This window comes from Salmo trutta, chromosome 5 (genome assembly GCF_901001165.1).
Source record: "Salmo trutta chromosome 5, fSalTru1.1, whole genome shotgun sequence".
In the NCBI taxonomy this organism is placed as follows: domain Eukaryota; kingdom Metazoa; phylum Chordata; class Actinopteri; order Salmoniformes; family Salmonidae; genus Salmo; species Salmo trutta.
Window position 1 is genome coordinate 63,867,023 of NC_042961.1, and position 25,584 is coordinate 63,892,606.

At 41.7% G+C, this 25,584-nt stretch overlaps 2 protein-coding genes across 5 annotated transcripts in view; both read left to right on the forward strand.

Annotated features, from left to right (window-relative positions):
• Positions 1-25,584, forward strand: part of LOC115194770 (uncharacterized) — a 519,835-nt gene that overhangs the window by 467,461 nt on the left and 26,790 nt on the right. The gene's annotated exons all lie outside the window — the stretch shown is intronic.
• The window catches only part of LOC115194774 (myelin-oligodendrocyte glycoprotein-like), a 45,789-nt gene continuing 24,273 nt past the window's right edge, over positions 4,069-25,584 (forward strand). The window contains exons 1-6 of one of the 4 annotated variants that reach the window (XM_029754700.1): positions 4,069-4,305; positions 7,110-7,460; positions 16,198-16,482; positions 16,678-16,791; positions 17,577-17,690; positions 18,005-18,130. In XM_029754700.1, coding sequence (XP_029610560.1) covers positions 4,233-4,305; positions 7,110-7,460; positions 16,198-16,482; positions 16,678-16,791; positions 17,577-17,690; positions 18,005-18,130 — 1,063 coding nt within the window. In that variant the 5' untranslated portion in view covers positions 4,069-4,232. Of the gene's footprint in view, positions 4,306-7,109; positions 7,461-15,875; positions 16,110-16,197; positions 16,483-16,677; positions 16,792-17,576; positions 17,691-18,004; positions 18,131-25,584 lie in introns of those variants that run through there. The other 3 variants (XM_029754701.1, XM_029754702.1, XM_029754704.1) reach the window with 3 other exon arrangements.

Genomic DNA, 25,584 nt, shown 5'->3' on the forward strand with positions numbered 1-25,584 from the left:
TTTGAGATAAATATTAATTTTCACAAAGTCTGCTGCCTCAGTTTGTATGATGGCAATTTGCATTTTCTCCAGAATGCTATGAAGAGTGATAAGATGAATTGCAAATAATTGCAAAGTCCCTCTTTGCCATGCAAATAAACTGAATCCTCAAAAAACATTTCCACTGCATTTCAGCCCTGACACAAAAGGACCAGCTGACATCATGTCAGTGATTCTCTCGTTATCACAGGTGTGAGTGTTGACGAGGACAAGGCTGGAGATCACTCTGTCATGCTGATTGAGTTCGAATAAAAGACTGGAAGCTTCAAAGGGAGGGTAGTGCTTGGAATCATTGTTCTTCCTCTGTCACCCATGGTTACCTGCAAGGAAACATGTGCCGTCATCATTGATTTGCACAAAAAGGGCTTCACAGCCAAGGATAGTGCTGCCAGTAAGATTGCACCTAAATCAACCATTTATCGGATCATCAAGAACTTCAAGGAGAGCGGTTCTATTGTTGTGAAGAATGCTTCAGGGCACCCAAGAAAGTTCAGCAAGTTCCAGGACCGTCTCCTAAAGTTGATTCAGCTGCGGGATCGGGGGCACCACCAGTACAGAGCTTGCTCAGGAATGGCAGCAGGCAGGTGTGAGTGCATCTGCACGCACAGTGAGGCGAAGACTTTTGGAGGATGGCCTGGTGTCAAGAAGGGCAGCAAAGTAGCCAGTTCTCTCCAGGAAAGACATCAGGGACAGACTGATATTCTGTAAAAGGTACAGGGATTGGACTGCTGAGGATTGGGGTAAAGTCATTTTCTCTGATGAATCCCCTTTCCGATTGTTTGGGGCATCCGGAAAAAGCTTGTCCGGAGAAGACAAGGTGAGCGCTACCATCAGTCCTGTGTCATGCCAACAGTAAAGCATCCTGAGACCATGCATGTGTGGGGTTGCTTCTCAGCCAAGGGAGTGGGCTCACTCACAATTTTGCCTAAGAACACAGCCATGAATAAAGAATGGTACCAACACATCCTCCAAGAGCAACTTCTCCCAACCATCCAGGAAAAGTTTGGTGATGAACAATGCCTTTTCCAGCATGATGGAGCACCTTCCCATAAGGCAAAAGTGATAACTGAGTGGCTCTCGGAACAAAACATCAATATTTTGGGTTCATGGCCAGAAAACTCCCCAGACCTTAATCCCATTGAGAACTTGTGGTCAATCCTCAAGAGGCGGGTGGACAAACAAAAACCCACAAATTCTGACAAACTCCAAGCATTGATTATGCAAGAATGGGCTGCCATCAGTCAGGATGTGGCCCAGAAGTTAATTGACCGCATGCCAGGGCGGATTGCAGAGGTTTTGAAAAAGAAGGGTCAACACTGTAAATATTGACTCTTTGCATCAACTTCATGTAATTGTCAATAAAAGCCTTTGACACTTATGAAATGCTTGTAATTATATTTCCGTATTCATACTAACATCTGACAAAAATATCTAAAGACACTGAAGCAGCAAACTTTGTGGAAACTAATATTTGTGTCATTCTCAAAACTTTTGGCCACGACTGTATATGTAAAATGTTGATAACTAGCTCTGACAGAGTCATGTCCTTAAAGTGTTGATAACTAGCTGTTACTGAGTCATGTCCTTAAAGTGTTGATAACTGTAGCTCTGATTGAAGCATGTTGTAAAGTGTTGATAACTAGCTCTGACCGAGTCATGTCTTAAAGTGTTGATAACTGTATCTCTGATTGAACCATGTTGTAAAGTGTTAATAACCGTAGCTCTGACTGAGTCATGTTTTAAAGTGTTGATAACTGTAGCTCCGATTTAACCATGTTTTAAAGTGTTGATAACTGTAGCTCTAATTGAACCATGTTGTAAAGTGTTGATAACTAGCTCTGACTGAGTCATGTTTTAAAGTGTTGATGAATATAGCACCGATTTAACCATGTTGTAAAGTGTTAACTGTACTCCCTGGTATTGATAAATAGTTAATAGCCCTGGTATTGATAGATAGTAAATAGTCCTGGTATTGATAAATAGTAAATGGCCCTGGTATTGATAAATGGTAAATAGCCCAGGTATTGATAATTAGTAAATTGCCCTGGTATTGATAAAGGAGAACTGGACATAAGCAGGAGCCTCATTGGAAATAATTTGATAGGATTCTAAGTAGCACAGTATTGACTAGTAAATCATCTGATATGATTTACATTTCTAAGTGGTTCTGTATTGGATAAGTAAATACATGGGCACACTGATGAACTACTTCTGTGTTGAACAGGTGATCATGTTGAAGAAGAGTGAGGCTGAGATCACCTGATCACCATAACAACCATCAGAATGGAACTCATGGAATTCTAATATAGAACTGTGAGTCACAATGCTGTATGTTGTTACATTGTAGCTCCACCTGCTGGAACAATAGTGGCATTTGATCAAATGTGATCTATTAACTGATACATGTATTATTCTGATTGGAATGTGTTTTAATATAATGTGTGTTGTATTATTCATTCAGCAGCTGTTCTTTAACATCAGTCATATACTGGTCATATACTGTATAGCATTATGGTTGATACATTGTAAATGCCTTAACTTTTCATGTCTATACAGATAAACTGATAGGTGTTGTGGTTCAGGCATTATTGTTACAGGTTCAGTATAATGTTATACTGTTACATGTTACAGAGATAGAAAACATACAGGAGAGGAGAATTCAATTATTATCATTATTTACTTTATTTTCCCATTTTGGTCTCTATAGTAGTTCATCATTATTTTAATTAAACATGAAACTAATGTAGTCCTTTTGTTTTATTGTGGTTGTTTTGTGCAAAACCATTACTTTTCAATGAATCATCCTGGTAAGATATTGCTTTTGTCTTTGTAGCATATAGAATAAAATACATTATTTTCCTCAGTCATGTAGCCTGTTTTTTAATCTGTTCTGAATGACATCACAACCACTCTGTTTTTTATTTCATTCACTTCCCTTTATGTGTCTTCTAAATACTCCATTCCAGGTTTCCCCTACAGCCCCCAGGGCCTTGAGTATCTTCTAAATGCTCCATTCCAGGTTTCCCCTACAGCCCCCAGGGCCTTGAGTATCTTCTAAATGATCCATTCCAGGTTCCCCCTACAGCCCCCAGGGCCTTGAGTATCTTCTAAATGATCCATTCCAGGTTCCCCCTACAGCCCCCAGGGCCTTGAGTATCTTCTAAATGCTCCATTCCAGGTTTCCCCTACAGCCCCCAGGGCCTTGAGTATCTTCTAAATGGTCCATTCCAGGTTTCCCCTACAGCCCCCAGGGCCTTGAGTATCTTCTAAATACTCCATTCCAGGTTCACAAAACAACTGATTGGCTTAAACACATTAAGAAAGTAAGAAATTCCACATTAACTTTTAACAAGGCAGACCTGTTAATTGAAATGCATTCCAGGTGACTACTTCATGAAGCTAGATTAGGGAATGCCAAAAGTGTGCAAAGCTGTCATCAAGGTAAAGGGTGGCTATGTGAACAATCTAAAATGTAACATGTTTCGATTTGTTCAACACTTTTTTGGTTACCACATGATTCCATATGTGTTATTTCATAGTTTTGATGTCTTCACTGTTATTCTACAATGTAGAACATAGTAAAAATAAAGAAAACCCCTTGAATGAGTAGGTGTTCTAAAACTTCTGAATTGTAGTGTGTGTATATACAGGTAAACAGGTGGTGTTCAACCCACCTGCCCTGAATGACGGGTCGCCACTGTTGTCATATGTATTTCACGATTGACATTTGTGATCATGTGTTTTTGGACATTTGACACAAAGTTAATGTCCATTTCAGAACACTAGATGGAGCTAGATATCGCGAGATGACATGAAGTTAATGTCCATATCAGAACACTACTGAGCTAGATATCGCGACATGACATGAAGTTAATGTCCATATCAGAACACTAGATGGAGCTAGATATCGCGAGATGACATGAAGTTAATGTCCATATCAGAACACTAGATGGAGCTAGATATCGCGAGATGATATTCAACTAGAAATGCTGTTAGTGAAAGTGAAAGTGAAAGTAAAGTGTGAAACGCCACCGCCCTTTTCCCCCGTTATTTCTGGAACAGACGCCGTGTTACATTCAGTTCGTTGTCAAATTAGCCTCTGGACTGTTTTGGTTTATTTTCTAAACTCCTAATAGTTTTATTCACCAGTTACAAACAGCTTTACCTTGGAGTCAGACTTGTTTTGTAGTGAAATGAAGACCTTTCCGACCTCGGCGGCCTGGTGTTTAGGGATTCTGTTCATCAGTGTTTCATTGATAACGACAGGTAGGACACAACATTATTCCTTCATTATTTATCCTGTAGGCTATTTTATTATCTGAACATAATATTAACAAGAAAGAAACGGGGAGAATTCAAGTGCAGGAAATGTAGATGTCTTGTCGTCGCTGTGTTGTCTGATCAGACAGGACAGTTTGGGGTGTGGTGGTGCTGTAGGGTGTCTGATCAGACAGGGCAGTTTGGGGTGTGGTGGTGCTGTAGGGTGTCTGATCAGACAGGACAGTTTGGGGTGTGGTGGTGCTGTAGGGTGTCTGGTAGACAGGACATTTTGGGGTGTGGTGGTGCTGTAGCGTGTCTGATCAGACAGGACAGTTTGGGGTGTGGTGGTGCTGTAGGATGTCTGATCAGACAGGAAGTTTGGGGTGTGGTGGTGCTGTAGGGGGTCTGATCAGCAGTTTGGGGTGTGGTGGTGCTGTAGGGTGTCTGATCAGACAAGACAGTTTGGGGTGTGGTGGTGCTGTAGGGTGTCTGATCAGCAGTTTGGGGTGTGGTGGTGCTGTAGGGTGTCTGATCAGACAGGACAGTTTGGGGTGTGGTGGTGCTGTAGGCTGTCTGATCAGCAGTTTGGGGTGTGGTGGTGCTGTAGGGTGTCTGATCAGACAGGACAGTTTGGGGTGTGGTGGTGCTGTAGGGTGTCTGATCAGACAGGACAGTTTGGGGTGTGGTGGTGCTGTAGGGGGTCTGGTAGACAAACACTATTTACACAATACTAACATACGGAAGTTACTGTTTCGTAGCAGGTTAGGAGAATTAGTTTAATTATTTTAAGGTTAGGAAAAGAGTTAGTGAAAAGTGTCTCCTAAATTGTTACGAAAATCGTAACCGTATCGACGTAGAGTTACATTGTTAGACTACAGGAAGTGTTGCCATGTTTATGACTAAAAAGAGGAGACGTTTTACCATCTGAGTTGAAGAGATACACAGAATTCAGATCGTAAAACGTCATCTCTTTTGTCAGAATTTTAAGTAACATTGAAGGTTGTGTAACAGGAATAACGTTTTGTTTTCGAGATGATAGTTTCCGGATTTGACCATATTAATGACCAAAGGCTCGTGTTTCTGTGTGTTATTATGTTATAATTAAGTCTATGATTTGATAGAGCAGTCTGACTGAGTGGTGGCATTGCGCTGTTTATGACTTCAAGCCTATCAACCCCAGAGATTAGGCTGGTGTAACCGATGTGAAATGGCTATAGTCAAAGGTATATGAAATACAAATCGTATAGAGAGAAATAGTCCTATTATTCCTATAATAACTACAACCTAAAACTTCTTACCTGGGAATATTGAAGACTCATGTTAAAAGGAACCACCAGCTTTCATATGTTCCCATGTTCTGAGCAAGGAACTTAAACGTTAGCTTTTTTACATGGCACATATTGCACTTTTACTTTCTTCTCCAACACTTTGTTTTTGCATTATTTAAACCAAATTGAACATGTTTCATTATTTATTTGAGGCTAAATTGATTTTATTGATGTATTATAGTAAGTTAAAATAAGTGTTCATTCAGTATTGTTGTAATTGTCATTATTACAAATAAAAAAATAATCGTCCGATTAATCGGAATCAGTATTGGCGTTGAAAAATCATAATCGGTCGACCTCTATTCTGTACTGTAAAACATACAGAGAACACATTACACCGGTTTTAAGGTCTCTGTACTGTAAAACATACAGAATGCTGCAGGGTACTGACCAAGACCAGACAGAGAACACATTACACCGGTTTTAAGGTCTCTGTACTGTAAAACATACAGAATGCTGCAGGGTACTGACCAAGACCAGACAGAGAACACATTACACTGGTTTTAAGGTCTCTGTACTGTAAAACATACAGAATGCTGCAGGGTACTGACCAAGACCAGACAGAGAACACATTACACTGGTTTTAAGGTCTCTGCACTGGCTGCCTGTTTAATAATCACTTTAAAGATTGTTCTATTGGTTTTCAAATCAATACACGATTGTGCACCCCAATACATATCAGACATACTTTTAAGTTATGTACCCACCCAGGTAGCACAAACGTCTGACTCACATCTGGCCTGATTCCGGTTTGAAAATCCCCCCCCTTTGTGTACATTTACGTAATTTACGTGTAACACTCAGTTCTTCATTGCTGAGACTAGTTGAGATTTCTGTTCTTCTCTACGTTGTCAGTTTAACCTACAATTCATTGATCTCAGTAGCAGAAAGCATGTTGTATTTGTATCCTTCATGGCAGCTGTCAATGATGAATGATAAGTCAATGAATGGGGGAGGGGGGGGGGATTTTCAGCACAACACCGGCATGCCAGATCTAAAACTGGGTCTGACGGTCCGAGTCCTAAATGAGTCATTCGGCCCAGATCTGGCAGCCAATGAAAGAGCAGGTGTTCATAATGTTATGTAAACTCACTCACTTGTATACTCAGTGTATAGTTTCTAATGGCAGCCTGCAGTACCCCGGTTGGCCTTCAACTTGAGTTACTTAATGAGAGGGGGCAGCACTGAGTTAGCCTGCATGTTATGTCTAATGGCATCCTGCAGTACCCGGGTTGGCCTTCAACTTGAGTTACTTAATGAGAGGGGGCAGCACTGAGCTAGCCTGTAACGTCACTTCCTGGAGTAGCTCAAACTGTTTACATAAATCTCCCACATGAGACGCCATCTTAACCGCCTTCATTTGGCTTCAATGCACTGTTGAGTCTTCACATAGGAATGAGTGGGGTCGTATGGGCCAGAATCCATGGAACAACAGGAAGTTACCAGGTATCTTTAACTATGTGTCATTTTGTTTTTCTCCAGGCTCGTCTGAGGTTGTTGGACCGGCTGACCGAGTCATTACCTTAGCTGGTGATGACATCATTCTACCATGTTCCCTGAAACCCAATATCAGTGCTGAGGACATGCTAGTGGAGTGGACAAGATTGAACCCGAAAGCAGAAAACGTCCATCTTTACCGTAGCGGTCGAGACTCCAATGTGGAGCAGGTTCCATCCTACAGGAGAAGGACATCATTGTTTCATGAAGAACTGAAGAACGGCAATGTCTCCTTAAAGCTGACCAGAGTTACTCTCTCTGATGCTGGAAGCTACAGGTGCTTCATTCTAACACTGACCAGCCAGGAGAAGGAAACCACCGTTCAACTCTTTGTTGGTGAGTCATGAATACTGGAGATGTGATCAGAGGTTGTATTGGTAAATCTGGCTAAATGATTCGCTGCTAAAATATCAACATGTCTTCCTCCCTCATCAGTCCTTCCTCTGTTATAGATCATGTATTCAGCTGGTCTACCTCTCTCATCATCCCTTCCTCTGTTATAGATCATGTATTCAGCTGGTCTTCCTTCCTCTGTTATAGATCATGTATTCAGCTGGTCTTCCTCCCTCATCAGTCCTTCCTCTGTTATAGATCATGTATTCAGCTGGTCTTCCTTCCTCTGTTATAGATCATGTATTCAGCTGGTCTTCCTCCTCATCAGTCCTTCCTCTGTTATAGATCATGTATTCAGCTGGTCTTCCTTCCTCTGTTATAGATCATGTATTCAGCTGGTCTTCCTTCCTCTGTTATAGATCATGTATTCAGCTGGTCTTCCTCCCTCATCATTCCTTCCACTGTTATAGATCATGTATTCAGCTGGTCTTCCTTCCTCTGTTATAGGTCATGTATTCAGCTGCTCAGCACACAGCCTTTACAAAACACTCCTCACACATCAAAACCTCCCACACTGTCACACTGCTGTGTCCTAATATTCCTACTACCTGCTGTTGACTCACTGGCTGTGTCCCAATATTCCTGCTACCTTTGACTCACAGTAGTTACTATGTACTGATAGGGATACATAATATAGAGAATGTATTGTATAGTCAACAGCATCGTGCTGCTTTGTTAATTGATTAGTCCAAGGCTTTTGACACAGTGAATTATTGATGTCATTCAAGTAAAGCTGTTGCTGGTTTAATGATTATCTCAGTGTTAGATCACAATGTATTCAGGTTGATGGCATGACTTCTGACCATCTTTCTGTTAATACTGGAGTGCTGCAGGGTTCTGTTCATGACTTCTGACCATCTTTCTGTTAATACTGGAGTGCTGCAGGGTTCTGTTCTTGGGCCGTTATTGTTCACTATCTGTGTAAATAAGTTGTGTGAAAACATTGCTGAGGAAAGGTCCATCTATATGGAGATGAGACATCATCTATAGCCCTGATCCCACACTAGATTAGGAATTGTTTAATGTTGTTGACTAGGTATTTCTCAAATATACAGGAAGTGTTTAATGTTGTTGATTAGGTATTTCTCAAATAGCAGGAAGTGTTTAATGTTGTTGATTAGGTATTTCTCAAATAGCAGGAAGTGTTTAATGTTGTTGTTTAGGCATTTATCAAATAGCAGGAAGTGTTTAATGTTGTTGATTAGGTATTTAGGCAAAGGTCCATCTAGGGTTGCAAAGGGTCGGAAATTTTCTGGTAAATGTTTGGAAATTTTCCATGGGAAGTTAAGGCCGGGAATTTTGGGAATTTAACTTAAATTCACCAAAAAAGTTAGCTTATAACATTGAACCTTTTTTGTGGGATACACAAGTTAATTCTAGGTCTTGTGGCATATTTTGGTTAAACTGTCCCCAATTCAATGGAATTGCAACCCTCTGCATTAGAGGTCGACCGATTAATCGGCATAGCCGATTTAAATTAGGGCCGATTTCAAGTTTTCTGAAAAATTGGTAATCTGCATTTTTTGACGCCGATTACATTGCATTCCACGTGGCAGGCTAACTACCTGTTATGTGCAGCAAGGAGCCAAAGTAAGTTGCTAGCTAGCATTAAACATATCTTATAAAAAAATGATATTACTAGTTTAACTAGCTTGTCCTGCATTGCATATAATCAATGCGGTGCCTGTTAATTTATCATCAAATCTTCGCCAAATGGGTGATGATTTAACAAAAGCGCATTCGCAAAAAAAGCACAATCGTTGCACCAATGTACCTAACCATAAAAATCAATGCCTTTCTTAAAATCAATGCACAGAAGTATATTTTTTTAAACCTGCATATTTAGTTAAAATAAATTCATGTTAGCAGGCAATATTAACCAGGTGACATTGTGTCTTCTCTTGCATTCTGTGAGTCAGGGTATATGCAGCAGTTTGGGTCGCCTGTTGAGAACTGTGAAGTCCATTTAATCCTAACAAAGACCGTAATTAATTTGGCATAATTTTACATAATTATGACATAACATTGAAGGTTGTGCAATGTAACAGCAATATTTAGACTTAGGGTTGCCATCCGTTAGCTAAAATACGGAACGGTTCTGTTTTTCACTGAAAGAATAAATGTTTTGTTTTCGAAATGATAGTTTCCGGATTCGACCATATTAATGACCAAAGGCTCGTATTTCTGTGTTTTATAATATTATAATTAAGTCTATGATTTGATATTTGATAGAGCAGTCTGACCTGTTTCCATACATGTTTCATTTTAAAACTTATCTTACAAAGGAGTTGTTTAATCTAACTGCTTAATTATTTATCTGTACATGGATTTTTTTTTTATTTTTTTTTTACAACCAAAAAAAATCTAATCTTTACAGGAAAATGCCACGGGCACTATCTGATGTGTGGAGACATTTCACTGCAGCTAATGTAGAAGGAAAAGCTGTGTATATTTGCAAATACTGTGCCAAATCATGTGAAGAATGCAACAAAGATGCAGAATCATCTGGCCAAGTGCATAAAGTTCCCTCAGCGCTCACAACAAGCAACCTCTGACAAAAGTCCCTCTACTTTTATTCGAGGTGACAATGATGAATCAGACACCTTATCGATAGCAACAGCTCATGGTCATCCTGGAATCAGAAGTTTTTTTGACTCAATGGAGGAACGTAGTCAGAGAAATGCTGATGAATGTCTTGCTCGAGCTGTGTATGCAACTGGTTCACCTCTGATGCTCACAGGCAATGTGTATTGGAAGAGATTTCTGAATGTTCTTCGCCCAGCATACACCCCTCCAATCAGACATGCTTTATCTACTCACTTGCTGGATGCAGAGTTCAGCAGAGTGAAGTGAAGATCAAGTGAAGATCAAGCAAATCATAGAGAAAGCAGACTGTATTGCATTCATCTCTGATGGGTGGTCGAATGTTTGTGGGCAAGGAATAATTAACTACATCATCTCCACCCCTCAACCAGTATTCTACAAGAGCACAGACACAAGGGACAACAGACACACCGGTCTCTACATTGCAGATGAGCTGAAGGCAGTCATCAATGACCTTGGACCACAGAAGGTATTTGCACTGGTGACAGACAATGCTGTGAACATGAAGGCTGCTTGGTCTAAAGTGGAGGAGTTCTACCCTCACATCACACCCATTGGCTGTGCTGCTCATGCATTGAATCTGCTCCTCAAGGACATCATGGCACTGAAAACAATGAATACACTCTACAAGAGAGGCAAGGAAATGGTTAGGTATGTGAAGGGTCATCAAGTTATAGCAGCAATCTACCTCACCAAGCAAAGTGAGAAGAATAAGAGCAACACATTGAAGCTGCCCAACAACACCCGTTGGGGTGGTGTTGTCATCATGTCTCATAGAGGGCAGGAGTCTCTCCAAGAAATGGCCATATCACGGTCTGCCGATATGGACAGCCCAATCAAGACGATCCTCCTGGATGATGTATTTTGGGAGAGAGTTGTTAGCAATGTTGTTGTTCAGACTCTGCTTGCAGATGTAAGAGAAGAAATCCGTACTGCCCACTTCACTGTTGCTCCAACAGAGGAAACTGCAGTTCTGAAATACATCAAAATACTATCATTTTACAGATGTATGTTGAAAACATTTTTGGGAGATGCGATATATCATTGGGAATCATTCAATATTCCCTTACTTTTGTTGTTCAGTGAAATCAACTCATTTAATTTGTTGTTCCAGAGTTCCAAATTGAGCAGCAGCTGCTGAAAAATTGAGCTCCTACAAATATTGAAATTTACATGGTTTTTAGAGTGAAGTACTTCGGAAAAAAGCAAAAGAAAACTGCAAGACTGAATAGGAGAAAAAACAAGCAACAAACAAAGAAGATAGGCTTTTGAAAAAAGTTACTATTTTTCATAAAATTGTAGTTATCTTAGCTAGCTGAATTGTTTACCAGTTGCTAAGCAGTTGCTAGGGACTCTTTTGGAAGAAGCTAGCTGGCTAACGAAGAATAACAAAGAATATCTAGTTAACAGAAGAAAAGAAAGAGAAAATCAGGACAGAAGAAAAAGGATATCAAAGTGAAACAGTTCTCTAAAGACACAAGAGACAATAATACAAGAAACAACACTTCTGTAGCTTGTCAACTATGTGTCTGTCTATCCCTGTTCTCTCCCCTCTGCACAGGCCATACAAACGCTTCACACCGCGTGGCCGCTGCCACTCTAACCTGGTGGTCCCAGCGCGCCCGACCCACGTGGAGTTCTAGGTCTCCGGCAGCCTCTGGAACTGCCGGTCTGCGGCCAACAAGGCTGAGTTCATCTCAGCCTATGCTACCCTCCAGTCCCTAGACTTCCTGGCGCTGACGGAAACATGGATTACCACAGATAACACTGCTACTCCTACTGCTCTCTCCTCGTCTGCCCACGTATTCTCGCATACCCCTAGAGCATCGAGCCAGCGGGGTGGTGGCACTGGAATCCTCATCTCTCCCAAGTGGACATTCTCTCTTTCTCCCCTGACCCATCTGTCTATCTCCTCATTTGAATTCCATGCTGTCACAGTTACCAGCCCTTTCAAGCTTAACATCCTTATCATTTATCGCCCTCCAGGTTCCCTTGGAGAGTTCATCAATGAGCTTGACGCCTTGATAAGTTCCTTTCCTGAGGATGGCTCACCTCTCACAGTTCTGGGTGACTTTAACCTCCCCACGTCTACCTTTGACTCATTCCTCTCTGCCTCCTTCTTTCCACTCCTCTCCTCTTTTGACCTCACCCTCTCACCTTCCCCCCCTACTCATACGCTTGACCTCATCTTTACTAGATGCTGTTCTTCCACTAATCTCATTGCAACTCCCCTCCAAATCTCCGACCACTACCTTGTATCCTTTTCCCTCTCGCTCTCAACACTTCTCACTCTGCCCCTACTCGGATGGTATTGCGCCGTCCCAACCTTCGCTCTCTCTCTCCCGCTACTCTCTCCTCTTCCATCCTATCATCTCTTCCTTCTGCTCAAACCTTCTCCAACCTATCTCCTGATTCTGCCTCCTCAACCCTCCTCTCCTCCCTTTCTGCATCCTTTGATTTTCTCTGTCCCCTATCCTCCAGGCCGGCTCGGTCCTCCCCTCCTGCTCCGTGGCTCGACGACTCACTGCGAGCTCACAGAACAGGGCTCCGGGCAGCCGAGCGGAAATGGAGGAAAACTCGCCTCCCTGCGGACCTGGCATCCTTTCACTTCCTCCTCTCTACATTCTCCTCTTCTGTCTCTGCTGCTAAAGCCACTTTCTACCACTCTAAATTCCAAGCATCTGCCTCTAACCCTAGAAAGCTCTTTGCTACCTTCTCCTCCCTCCTGAATCCTCCTCCCCCTCCCCCCCTCCTCCCTCTCTGCGGATGACTTCGTCAACCATTTTGAAAAGAAGGTTGACGATATCCGATCCTCGTTTGCTAAGTCAAACGACACCGCTGGTCCTGCTCACACTGCCCTACCCTGTGCTTTGACCTCTTTCTCCCCTCTCTCCAGATGAAATCTCGCGTCTTGTGACGGCCGGCCTCCCAACAAGCTGCCCACTTGACCCTATCCCCTCCTCTCTTCTCCAGACCATTTCCGGAGACCTTCTCCAATACCTCACCTCGCTCATCAACTCATCCTTGACCGCTGGCTACGTCCCTTCCGTCTTCAAGAGAGCGAGAGTTGCACCCCTTCTGAAAAAACCTACACTCGATCCCTCCCATGTCAACAACTACAGACCAGTATCCCTTCTTTCTTTTCTCTCCAAAACTCTTGAACGTGCCGTCCTTGGCCAGCTCTCCTGCTATCTCTCTCAGAATGACCTTCTTGATCCTAATCAGTCAGGTTTCAAGACTGGGCATTCAACTGAGACTGCTCTTCTCTGTGTCACGGAGGCTCTCCGCACTGCTAAAGCTAACTCTCTCTCCTCTGCTCTCATCCTTCTAGACCTATCTGCTGCCTTTGATACTGTGAACCATCAGATCCTCCTCTCCACCCTCTCCGAGTTGGGCATCTCCGGCGCGGCCCACGCTTGGATTGCGTCCTACCTGACAGGTTGCTCCTACCAGGTGGCGTGGCGAGAATCTGTCTCCGCACCACGCGCTCTCAACACTGGTGTCCCCCAGGGCTCTGTTCTAGGCCCTCTCCTATTCTCGCTATACACCAAGTCACTTGGCTCTGTCATATCCTCACATGGTCTCTCCTATCATTGCTATGCAGACGACACACAATTAATCTTCTCCTTTCCCCCTTCTGATAACCAGGCGGCGAATCGCATCTCTGCATGTCTGGCAGACATATCAGTGTGGATGACGGATCACCACCTCAAGCTGAACCTCGGCAAAGACGAAGCTGCTCTTCCTCCCGGGGAAGGACTGCCCGTTCCATGATCTCGCCATCACGGTTGACAACTCCCTTGTGTCCTCCTCCCAGAGTGCTAAGAACCTTGGCGTGATCCTGGACAACACCCTGTCGTTCTCCACTAACATCAAGGCGGTGACCCAATCCTGTAGGTTCATGCTCTACAACATTCGCAGAGTACGACCCTGCCTCACACAGGAAGCGACGCAGGTCCTAATCCAGGCACTTGTCATCTCCCGTCTGGATTACTGCAACTCGCTGTTGGCTGGGCTCCCTGCCTGTGCCATTAAACCCCTACAACTCATCCAGAACGCCGCAGCCCGTCTGGTGTTCAACCTTCCCAAGTTCTCTCACGTCACCCCGCTCCTCCGCTCTCTCCACTGGCTTCCAGTTGAAGCTCGCATCCGCTACAAGACCATGGTGCTTGCCTACGGAGCTGTGAGGGGAACGGCACCTCCATACCTTCAGGCTCTGATCAGGCCCTACACCCAAACAAGGGCACTGCGTTCATCCACCTCTGGCCTGCTGGCCCCCCTACCTCTGAGTAAGCACGGTTCCCGCTCAGCCCAGTCCAAACTGTTCGCTGCTCTGGCACCCCAATGGTAGTACAAGCTCCCTCACGACGCCAGGACAGCGGAGTCTATCACCACCTTCCGGAGACACCTGAAACCCCGCCTCTTTAAGGAATACCTGGGATAGGATAAAGTAATCCTTCTAACCCCCACCCCCCCTTAAAAGATTTAGATGCACTATTGTAAAGTGGTTGTTCCACTGGATATCATAAGGTGAATGCACCAATTTGTAAGTCGCTCTGGATAAGAGCGTCTGCTAAATGACTTAAATGTAATGTAAATGTAATTAACGTTCTATTCGTATCTAAATAGTTTTTTTTACTTCTAATGGAATGTAAGGATGTAATCATTTGAATGATGTCTGCTTATGATAAGGTAAAATGTTTATGTTTCTGTCTCCATACGATATGGTAAATATATCCAATACAAAAAACATCTACATTTAAATGGTATTAATATTAATTTGCATATATTCCCATGGAAAGTTTCCACCTCTGTCACGTCCTGACCATAGTAAGTTGTTATTTTCTATAGTAGAGTAGGTCAGGGCGTGACAGGGGGTGTTTGTCTATGTGTTGTATTTCTATGTTCCGTTTCTAGTTTTGTATTTCTATGTTGGTGTTGTTTGGTATGATCTCCAATTGGAGGCAGCTGGTCGTGGTTCTCTCTAATTGGAGGTCATATTTAAGCTGGTGTTTGTCCCACCTGTTTTTGTGGGTGATTCATTTGGAGTAGTGTGTTTTCCTCTCTGCGTCACGGGTTGTTGTTTTTGTGTATTCAAGTGTTTCGTGAGGTTGTTGCAGAGAATGAGTCAAAATGTAGATCAGGCACCAATGCAGGATGCAGCGTTGTGTCTTTCCTCCCTTCACGTGGCTCTTCAGGGCCGTTTCACCCTCACAATGTCAAAGTCTGACGCATTGTTTTGTACCTTACACGCTTGTGGGTTGGTGGGGGTCCAGTAATGTAGTGGTAAAAAAAAGTGAGTAAAACTATACTGAACAAAAATATAAACACAACATGTAAAGTGTTAGTCCCATGTTCCATGAGTTGAAATAAAAGATCCCAGAAATGTTCCTTAAGCACAAAAAAGGCAGGATCTACATTTTCCGCTGCATTTTGATCCTTCCGACAGCCGTGACAACCTCTGAATATTCCCCAAAATGTGCAACCCTACATGCACATGGATTTAGTATTGTAGTGTGTTTTAGCTATGTGGTAGCGGTGGAGTAGGGGCCTGAGGGCACACAGTGGGTTGTGAAATCTGTCAATGCATTGTAACGGTTTAAAACTGTATAAACTACCTTAATGTTGCACGAAGAGTAGCTGCTGCCTTGACAGGAACTAATGGGGATCCATAATAAATACAAACTACAAATCTTGTATCTGTGTGGGTGCTGTATCTCAGCCAGTGATCTCTGTTTTATCTTGTATCTGTAGGTGCTGTATCTCAGCCAGTGATCTGTTTTATCTTGTATCTGTGTAGGTGCTGTATCTCAGCCAGTGATCTGTTTTATCTTGTATCTGTGTAGGTGCTGTATCTCAGCCAGTGATCTGTTTTATCTTGTATCTGTGTAGGTGCTGTACCTCAGCCAGTGATCTCTGTTGTATCTGTGTAGGTGCTGTATCTCAGCCAGTGATCTCTGTTTTATCTCGTATCTGTGTAGGTGCTGTATCTCAGCCAGTGATCTCTGTTGATATCTTGTATCTGTGTAGGTGCTGTATCTCAGCCAGTGATCTGTTTTATCTTGTATCTGTGTAGGTGCTGTATCTCAGCCAGTGATATCTATTGATGGAACCAAAGGCTGGGGGGTGGTCCTGAAGTGTGAGTCTGGAGGCTGGTTTCCTGAACCTGAGATGGAGTGGCTGGACAGTTCTGGAACCATCCTCCCTGCTGATGGACCTCCAGAGAGACACAGGGACTCAGAGGGCCTCTACGCCGTGAGACGACATGTCACCGTGAACCAGACTGACACCAACAGATTCACCTGTAGAGTTCACCAGCAGGAGATCAACCACCTGAAGGAGACAGAGATTCATGTCCCAGGTGAGGTCTTCATTGGTTAACCCAAATACCTGAGACCTCTTGTTAGTTAGACTAGTTAGACTAGTTAGTGGAGAATGGTTTCCTAGGGGATGACCTTATTGGTCTCTTTTCAGTAGTATTTATAAATGATGCTTTACTTCCTGTACAGTATATATGTAGGTGTTGTAATGGTTTGACATGGCTTCTCTGTTTCAGATTACCTGTTTCCTTCACGCTACTGGTTGATTGTGGGTCTACTAATAGCAGCAGCTGTTGTATTTCTTGCAGCTTCAGCTATTAGTTTCTACATGTGGATAAAATATACTGAAGGTGAGTTTAACCTTGATCTCTGACTGGTCCTTGATGTGTCATCATTAAGAGTCCCTCAGTGTAACGGCTGTCTGAAGAGAGAGTGGAACAAAACGCAGCGGAGTTAGTGTTCATCATATTTAATTCAAACGGAACACTATACAACTACAAAACAATAAACTGACAGCCAAACTGTCCTGTCAGGTGAAACACAATGACAGAAACAATTACCCACAAAACCCAAAGGAAAAACATGCTCCTTATGTGTGACTCCCAATCAGCAAAAACGAGCTTCAGCTGTGCCTGATTGGGAGCCACACACGGCCCAAAACAAAGAAATACAAAAACATAGAAAAAGGAACATTGAACACCCACCCAATGTAACACCCTGGCCTAACCAAAATAAAGAACAAAAAAACCCTCTCTATGGCCAGGGCGTTACACTCAGTCAGAGATATTAAACATACCGAAGGTGAGTTTAACCTTGATGTCTGACTGGTCCTTTATGTCTCATCATTAAGAGTCCTCTACTGGCTGTACTGGTTAGAGAGGAACCAGGCTCTGAGGGGTGACCAGTTCTCTACTGGCTGTACTGGGTAGAGGATGCTTTACTTCCTGTACAGTATTTATATGTAGTGTTGTTGTAATGGTTTGACATTACTTCTCTGTTTCAGATGACGTGTTTCCTAAGGGATGACCTTATTGGTCTGTTTTCAGTAGTACTGTATTTATAAATGATGCTTTACTTCCTGTACAGTATATATGCAGTTTTGTTGTAATGGTTTGACATGGCTTCTCTGTTTCAGATGACGTGTTTCCTAAATCACTATTAGGGTTGATTGTTGGTCTACTAATAGCAGCAGCTGTTGGAGTTATTGCAGCTTCAGCTGGTGTCTACATGTTGAGCAAACATATTAAAGGTGAGTTTAACCTTGATGTCTGACTGGTCCTTGATGTCTCATCATTAAGAGTCCTCTACTGGCTGTACTGGGTAGAGATGAACCAGGCTCTGAGGGGTGACCAGTCCTCTACTGGCTGTACTGGGTAGACCAGAGGAACCAGGCTCTGAGGGGTGACCAGTGTGACATGGCTTCTCTGTTTCAGATTAGGTGTTTCCTAAGGGATGACCTTATTGGTCTGTTCAGTAGTACTGTATTTATAAATTGTGCTTTACCTACTGTACAGTATATATGTAGTGGTGTTGTAATGGTTTGACATGGCTTCTCTGTTTCAGATGACGTGTTTCCTAAATTACAAGTAGGGTTGATTGTTGGTCTACTAGCAGCAGGAGCAGCTGTTGGACTTCTTGCAGCTTCAGCTGGTGTCATTGGTGTCTACATGTGGAGAAAACATACTGAAGGTATATACTACTTTACTATATTACTATACTATATTACTATACTACTATGCTACATTACTATACTACATTACTATACCACTATTGTCACGGCCATCGTAAGGAGTGGACCAAAATGCAGCGGGAATGTGTATGCTCATTTTCTTATTTATTAAAGAAACGAAACCAAAACACTTAAACTAAAAACAACGACGACAAAACACCCCCTGCCGGGCCCTGACCAAACTACAATAACAAACACCCCCTGCCACGCCCTGACCAAACTACAATAACAAACAACCCCTTTTACTGGTCAATACGTGACAGTACCCCCCCCCCCAAAGGTGCAGACCCCGGATGCACCTCAAACAAAAAAAATAAAAAATAAAAATAAACCCAAAACAAAAATAATCCCCAAACTAAAGTAAGGGAATACCCCCCTGATTTGGACAAAATAACATGGGAACATATTGGCATAGCACGAATCATACACACGATTGCAAAAACCACCCAAAGCGGCCCATCTCCGGGCCAATCATATGGCAATTTTCGGATGGCAAATGCCAATTGTAACACCCCAAATTTCCTTTAGATGGCGAGCGTGCTCCACCTTGGATTTTCATACAGCAAATGATACCCAATTCTTACCCAAGTCTCAGATTTTGATAAAATGATTTAAAAAAAAAAACTTATCACCTTATAAAAAAGTGGTTTCTGGACCGTTTTTCGAATTTTTTTCGATTGTTATGTCAATTACACATGTATAAGAGCTGTATGAACATGCTTCTGACGTTTTTTATTGACGTCGTTTTTTGGGTTGCTTTTGCTTGTGCACAAGGCATATGTTTTGTGCATTTTGAATATGATTTCATAGGAAAAAAGTGACTTTTTTTTTTTCTTTTTTTTTGCAAAATGACATATCCAATGCTTTTTTTGTCAATTGTGAAAGTATTGCATGTGCCAAATCACAGGAAATATCCAATAGATAGCTAGAGCTCTCCGCAGTGAATTTTCATATTGCAAATGTAACACAATTCAAGTCCCAAGAGTCAAATTTTGAAAAAATGACATATTTTTTGAAAAATTTTCAACCCTAAAAAAGTGGTTTCTGGACCGGTTTTTGAAATTTTTTCAATTTTTATGTCAATTACACATGTATAAGAGCTGTATGGACATACTTTTGACATATTTTATTGACATAATTTTTGGGGTTGTTTTTGCTTGTGCATAAGGCATATGTTTTGTGCATTTGGAATATGATTTCATAGGAAGTCAAAAGTGACATATTTGCTTGTGCATAAGGCATATGATGTGTGCATTTGGAATATGATTTCATAGGAAGTCAAAAGTGACATATTTATATTTTTTGCCAAATGCCATTAGAAATGTGCAAATGAAATGTCCAATTCTTTTTTTGTCAATTATACATGTATGAAAGTATTGAATGTGCCAAATCAGTATGTTTGTCCGTTTGCCATGTACGATCATAGGAAGTCGGTTTCCAAACCCAAAAGTCAGTGAACCATGGTCCAAATGGCATTTATACTGCCCAAATGATATATATCCCTATGTTAAGCCATGAATCAACGCAGATGGTCTACTTGTCATGTATGATGAGGGAGAAGTGGGACTCTGTTGCTTTTAACATTTTTAACGAATTTGACATGCTCAGAATGCATAATTGACTGGCCCGATGATCTCGGGATGGCCGTGCAGTGACTGTGGTTCCTCTCCATCGCTCGTTGTGTTGATTTCATCATGTAAACATTGGTGAAATTTTTTGCTGTTGAATCATATTGCAAATGCACGTTACATTTGCAATATTGCGCGTTACGTTTGCAATATGATTCAATGGGCATTTAGCATCACGAATTTAGGCATGCTCAAAAATACTGCAGAAATGCATTATTGACTTGCTCGATGAACTCGGGATGGCCGGGCAGTGACTGTGGTTCCTCTCCATTGCTCGTCACCCAGCAGTCAGCGTCCATCAGTCAATTAGATGTCATTTTGACACCAAACTGATAGCATCTGACACCAAATCCACTTTTTCCAACTCGTATAGAAGCCAACTATCACATATGTCAGAGAAGGCCCATAATTCACAGTGCTTTCAATTTTAACCATAAAAAAACATAAAACACATAGTTACGTTATAGCTGTGGGTCCAGCTCTGACATTATGTGTAGGCCTATGTGAGGCGACCCCGAATCCCAAGTTTCGGCTCGATAGGTCATTCGGTGCCCGAGCAATGGCCTTAATTGGTGCTGAAAATCCACTTTTTCAGGGCGTTACTACGGGGTCCCTGAATGAGCTATCGGACAGAGACATTGGGGTCCGTCTCTATGGGCCGAGGCGGTTTCAATGCACCTAGTCTTGCGACTCTGGGACATTTCTACATGTCGCCATGTCCGTGATATTCAAAATGAATTGAAAATATTGCAAATGTACGAGGCGGTTTCTCGGTCAGAGAACCTTCTAGAGCCCCATAAATCACCGTGCACTATCGACTTGAGCTCTAGAACAGGTTTCTAAAATTTCGGAGCTCTAGGTCTGACGGTTCTTGAATCGTTTGAACGATAGTAACTATTGAAGGCGGTATAAGCCTCTAAGCCCCACACTATGTACCTATGGCCAAATTGTGTGTGTGTGTTTTTGTTTTTTTTGCAAAAAGAATAGACACACGTTGTCTTTGGGGTAGGCATATACAGAATCCTGAAAATGAAGTCTCTACCTTAAGAATTGACTGAATGACACATGGTTGAGTTGTGGGATTTTCACTATCTGCAGGTGGCAATATGACAATAGCTCTTGGGTGTTTTAACCACTTCCGGTTGTCACAGGAAGCTCTTGCTTCACAGACGTTGTCTTTGGGGTAGACATAAACAGAATCCTGAATAAGAAGTCTCTACCTTAAGAATTGACTGAATGACAGATGGTTGAGTTGCGTGATTTTCACTATGCGCACGTAATATGACAATAGCTCTAGGCTGTTTTAACCACTTCCCGTTGTCACAGGAAGTTCTTACTCAACACACGTTGTCTTTGGGGTAGACATAAACAGAATCCTGAATAAGAAGTCTCTACCTTAAGAATTGACTGAGTAACAGATGGTTGAGTTGCGTGATTTTCACTATGCGCACGTAATATGACAATAGCTCTTGGGTGATTTTAACCACTTCCGGTTGTCACAGGAAGCTCTTGCTTCACACACGTTGTCTTTGGGGTAGACATAAACATAATCCTGAATAAGAAGTCTCTACCTTAAGAATTGACTGAGTAACAGATGGTTGAGTTGTGTGATTTCCACTATCTGCAGGTGGCAATATGACAATAGCTCTAGGCTATTTTTAACCACTTCCGGTTGTCACAGGAAGCTCTTGCTTCACACACGTTGTCTTTGGGGTAGACATAAACAGAATCCTGAATAAGAAGTCTCTACCTTAAGAATTGACTGAGTAACAGATGGTTGAGTTGCGTGATTTTCACTATGCGCACGTAATATGACAATAGCTCTTGGGTGATTTTAACCACTTCCGGTTGTCACAGGAAGCTCTTGCTTCACACACGTTGTCTTTGGGGTAGACATAAACAGAATCCTGAATAAGAAGTCTCTACCTTAAGAATTGACTGAGTAACAGATGGTTGAGTTGCGTGATTTTCACTATCTGCAGGTGGCAATATGACAATAGCTCTAGGCTATTTTTACCACTTCCGGTTGTCACAGGAAGCTCTTGCTTCACACACGTTGTCTTTGGGGTAGACATAAACAGAATCCTGAATAAGAAGTCTCTACCTTAAGAATTGACTGAATAACAGATGGTTGAGTTGCGTGATTTTTACTATATGCAGGTTGACCATATGACATTAGCTCTAGGCTGTTTTAACCACTTCCCGTTGTCACAGGAAGTTCTTACTCAACACACGTTGTCTTTGGGGTAGACATAAACAGAATCCTGAATAAGAAGTCTCTACCTTAAGAATTGACTGAGTAACAGATGGTTGAGTTGCGTGATTTTCACTATCTGCAGGTGGCAATATGACAATAGCTCTAGGCTATTTTTAACCACTTCCGGTTGTCACAGGAAGCTCTTGCTTCACACACGTTGTCTTTGGGGTAGACATAAACAGAATCCTGAATAAGAAGTCTCTACCTTAAGAATTGACTGAGTAACAGATGGTTGAGTTGATTGATTTTCACTATGCGCACGTAATATGACAATAGCTCTTGGGTGATTTTAACCACTTCCGGTTGTCACAGGAAGCTCTTGCTTCACACACGTTGTCTTTGGGGTAGACATAAACAGAATCCTGAATAAGAAGTCTCTACCTTAAGAATTGACTGAATGACAGATGGTTGAGTTGCGTGATTTTCACTCTATGCAGGTTGACCATATGACAATAGCTCTAGGCTGTTTTAACCACTTCCCGTTGTCACAGGAAGTTCTTACTCAACACACCTTGTCTTTGGGGTAGACATAAACAGAATCCTGAATAAGAAGTCTCTACCTTAAGAATTGACTGAGTAACAGATGGTTGAGTTGATTGATTTTCACTATGCGCACGTAATATGACAATAGCTCTTGGGTGATTTTAACCACTTCCGGTTGTCACAGGAAGCTCTTACTCAACACACGTTGTCTTTGGGGTAGACATAAACAGAATCCTGAATAAGAAGTCTCTACCTTAAGAATTGACTGAATAACAGATGGTTGAGTTGAGTGATTTTCACTATATGCAGGTTGACCATATGACAATAGCTCTAGGCTGTTTTAACCACTTCCCGTTGTCACAGGAAGTTCTTACTCAACACACGTTGTCTTTGGGGTAGACATAAACAGAATCCTGAATAAGAAGTCTCTACCTTAAGAATTGACTGAGTAACAGATGGTTGAGTTGCGTGATTATCACTATCTGCAGGTGGCAATATGACAATAGCTCTAGGCTATTTTTAACAACTTCCGGTTGTCACAGGAAGCTCTTGCTTCACACACGTTGTCTTTGGGGTAGACATAAACAGAATCCTGAATAAGAAGTCTCTACCTTAAGAATTGACTGAGTAACAGATGGTTGAGTTGCTTGATTTTCACTATGCGCACGTAATATGACAATAGCTCTTGGGTGATTTTAACCACTTCCGGTTGTCACAGGACGCTCTTGCTTCACACACGTTGTCTTTGGGGTAGACATAAACAGAATCCTGAATAAGAAGTCTCTACCTTAAGAATTGATTGAGAAACAGATGGTTGAGTTGCGTGATTTTCACTATGCGCACGTAATATGACAATAGCTCTAGGCTGTTTTAACCATTTCCCGTTGTCACAGGAAGTTCTTACTCAACACACGTTGTCTTTGGGGTAGACATAAACAGAATCCTGAATAAGAAGTCTCTACCTTAAGAATTGACTGAATAACAGATGGTTGAGTTGAGTGATTTTCACTATATGCAGGTTGACCATATGACAATAGCTCTAGGCTGTTTTAACCACTTCCCGTTGTCACAGGAAGTTATTACTCAACACACGTTGTCTTTGGGGTAGACATAAACAGAATCCTGAATAAGAAGTCTCTACCTTAAGAATTGACTGAGTAACAGATGGTTGAGTTGCGTGATTATCACTATCTGCAGGTGGCAATATGACAATAGCTCTAGGCTATTTTTAACAACTTCCGGTTGTCACAGGAAGCTCTTGCTTCACACACGTTGTCTTTGGGGTAGACATAAACAGAATCCTGAATAAGAAGTCTCTACCTTAACCTGTTGAGGATCTTATCCCGATCTTATCCCGGTATTGGGATTCATTGTCATGTGACCATGGCGGGGATTTCAAAACTGCAAGAGTAATCATTTCAAAAAATCAAATAATCAACTATTTTCCTCCATTTGAAAGATATATCTCCTAAATCTAACCACGCTGTCCGATTTTCAGAGGCATTACGGAGAATGCATAAAGTTAGGTTATGTGAGGAGAGTACATTGACAATAGCTGCGTGTAATGTTTAGCCAATTCAAAGAAGGGCATCAACAGACAGAAAACTAGCTAGAATTATGCACTTACCTTTGACAATCTGCATCAGATGACACTCATAGGACATTATGTTATACAATACATGCATTTTTAGTTCCATCAAGTTCATATTTATATCCAAAAACAGCATTTACAGTCGCGGTGAAATTCAGAATTTTTTTCGGCTCGAATGCACCCAGTGAATCCAGCATTACAAATCACGGAATTACTATTCGAAAACATTGGTAAATTATAATATTGTCATTCAAAGAATAATATATTATCATCTCGTAATTGCTACCGAATGGCCAGATCTCAAAATAACTTTACTGGGAAATCACATTTTGCATAAACTGGGTACTATGCTAACAACAATAAGCTATATGCTAAGCTAAGCTAAGCTATACCGTTAGCATTAGCATCATCTAATATCGATAATAACATTCTAAATATCCCCTTACCTTTGATTATCTCCATCAGAAGGCGCTGCCAGAGATCCCAGGTCCAGAACAAATGTGGTTTCTTTTGACAAAGTTCATAATTTATGTCCAAATAGTTAGCGTTCAGTAGGCTCCCACAAAATGAGGTGGGCAGTGTAAAGTCACGTCGAAAAGCTAAAGAAAACCTAGTAAATAATCTATTTACGTTTGTTTAACCTCTCTAGTACATGTGGGACGAACTCGTCCCACCTACGTAACAGCCACTGAAATCCAGTGGCGCGATTTTTGAATCGTTAGAAATGCTATAACTTCAATTTCTCAAACATATGACTATTTCACAGCTATTTAAAGACAAGAATCTCGTTAATCTAACCCCACTGTCCGATTTCAAAAAGGCTTTACAACAAAAGCAAAACATTAGATTATGTTAGCAGAGTACCCAGCCAGAAAAAATCAGACACCCATTTTTCAAGCTAGCATATCATGTCACATAAACCCAAACCACAGCTAAATGCAGCACTAACCTTTTATAATCTTCATCAGATGACACACCTAGGACATTGTGTTATACAATACATGCATGTCTGTTCAATCAAGTTCATATTTATATCAAAAACCAGCTTTTTACATTAGCATGTGACGTTCAGAAAAAGCATAACCACCGCAAACTTCCGGTGAATTTACTAACAGTTTGCTAAATTACTCACGATAAACGTTCACAAAAAGCATAACAATTATTTTAAGAATTATAGATACATTACCCCTCTATGCACTCGATATGTCCGATTTTAAAATAGCTTTTCGGATGAAGCACATTTTGCAATAATCTAAGTACATAGCCCGGCATTACAGGGCTAGCTATTTAGATACCCACCCAGGTCAGCATCCACCAAAATCACATTTCCTATAAGAAAGATGTTCTTACCTTGCTTGTTCTTCATCAGAATACACTGCCAGGACTTCTACTTCAATAACAAATGTTGGTTTGGTCCCAAATAATCCATCGTTATATCCAAACAGCGACGTTTTG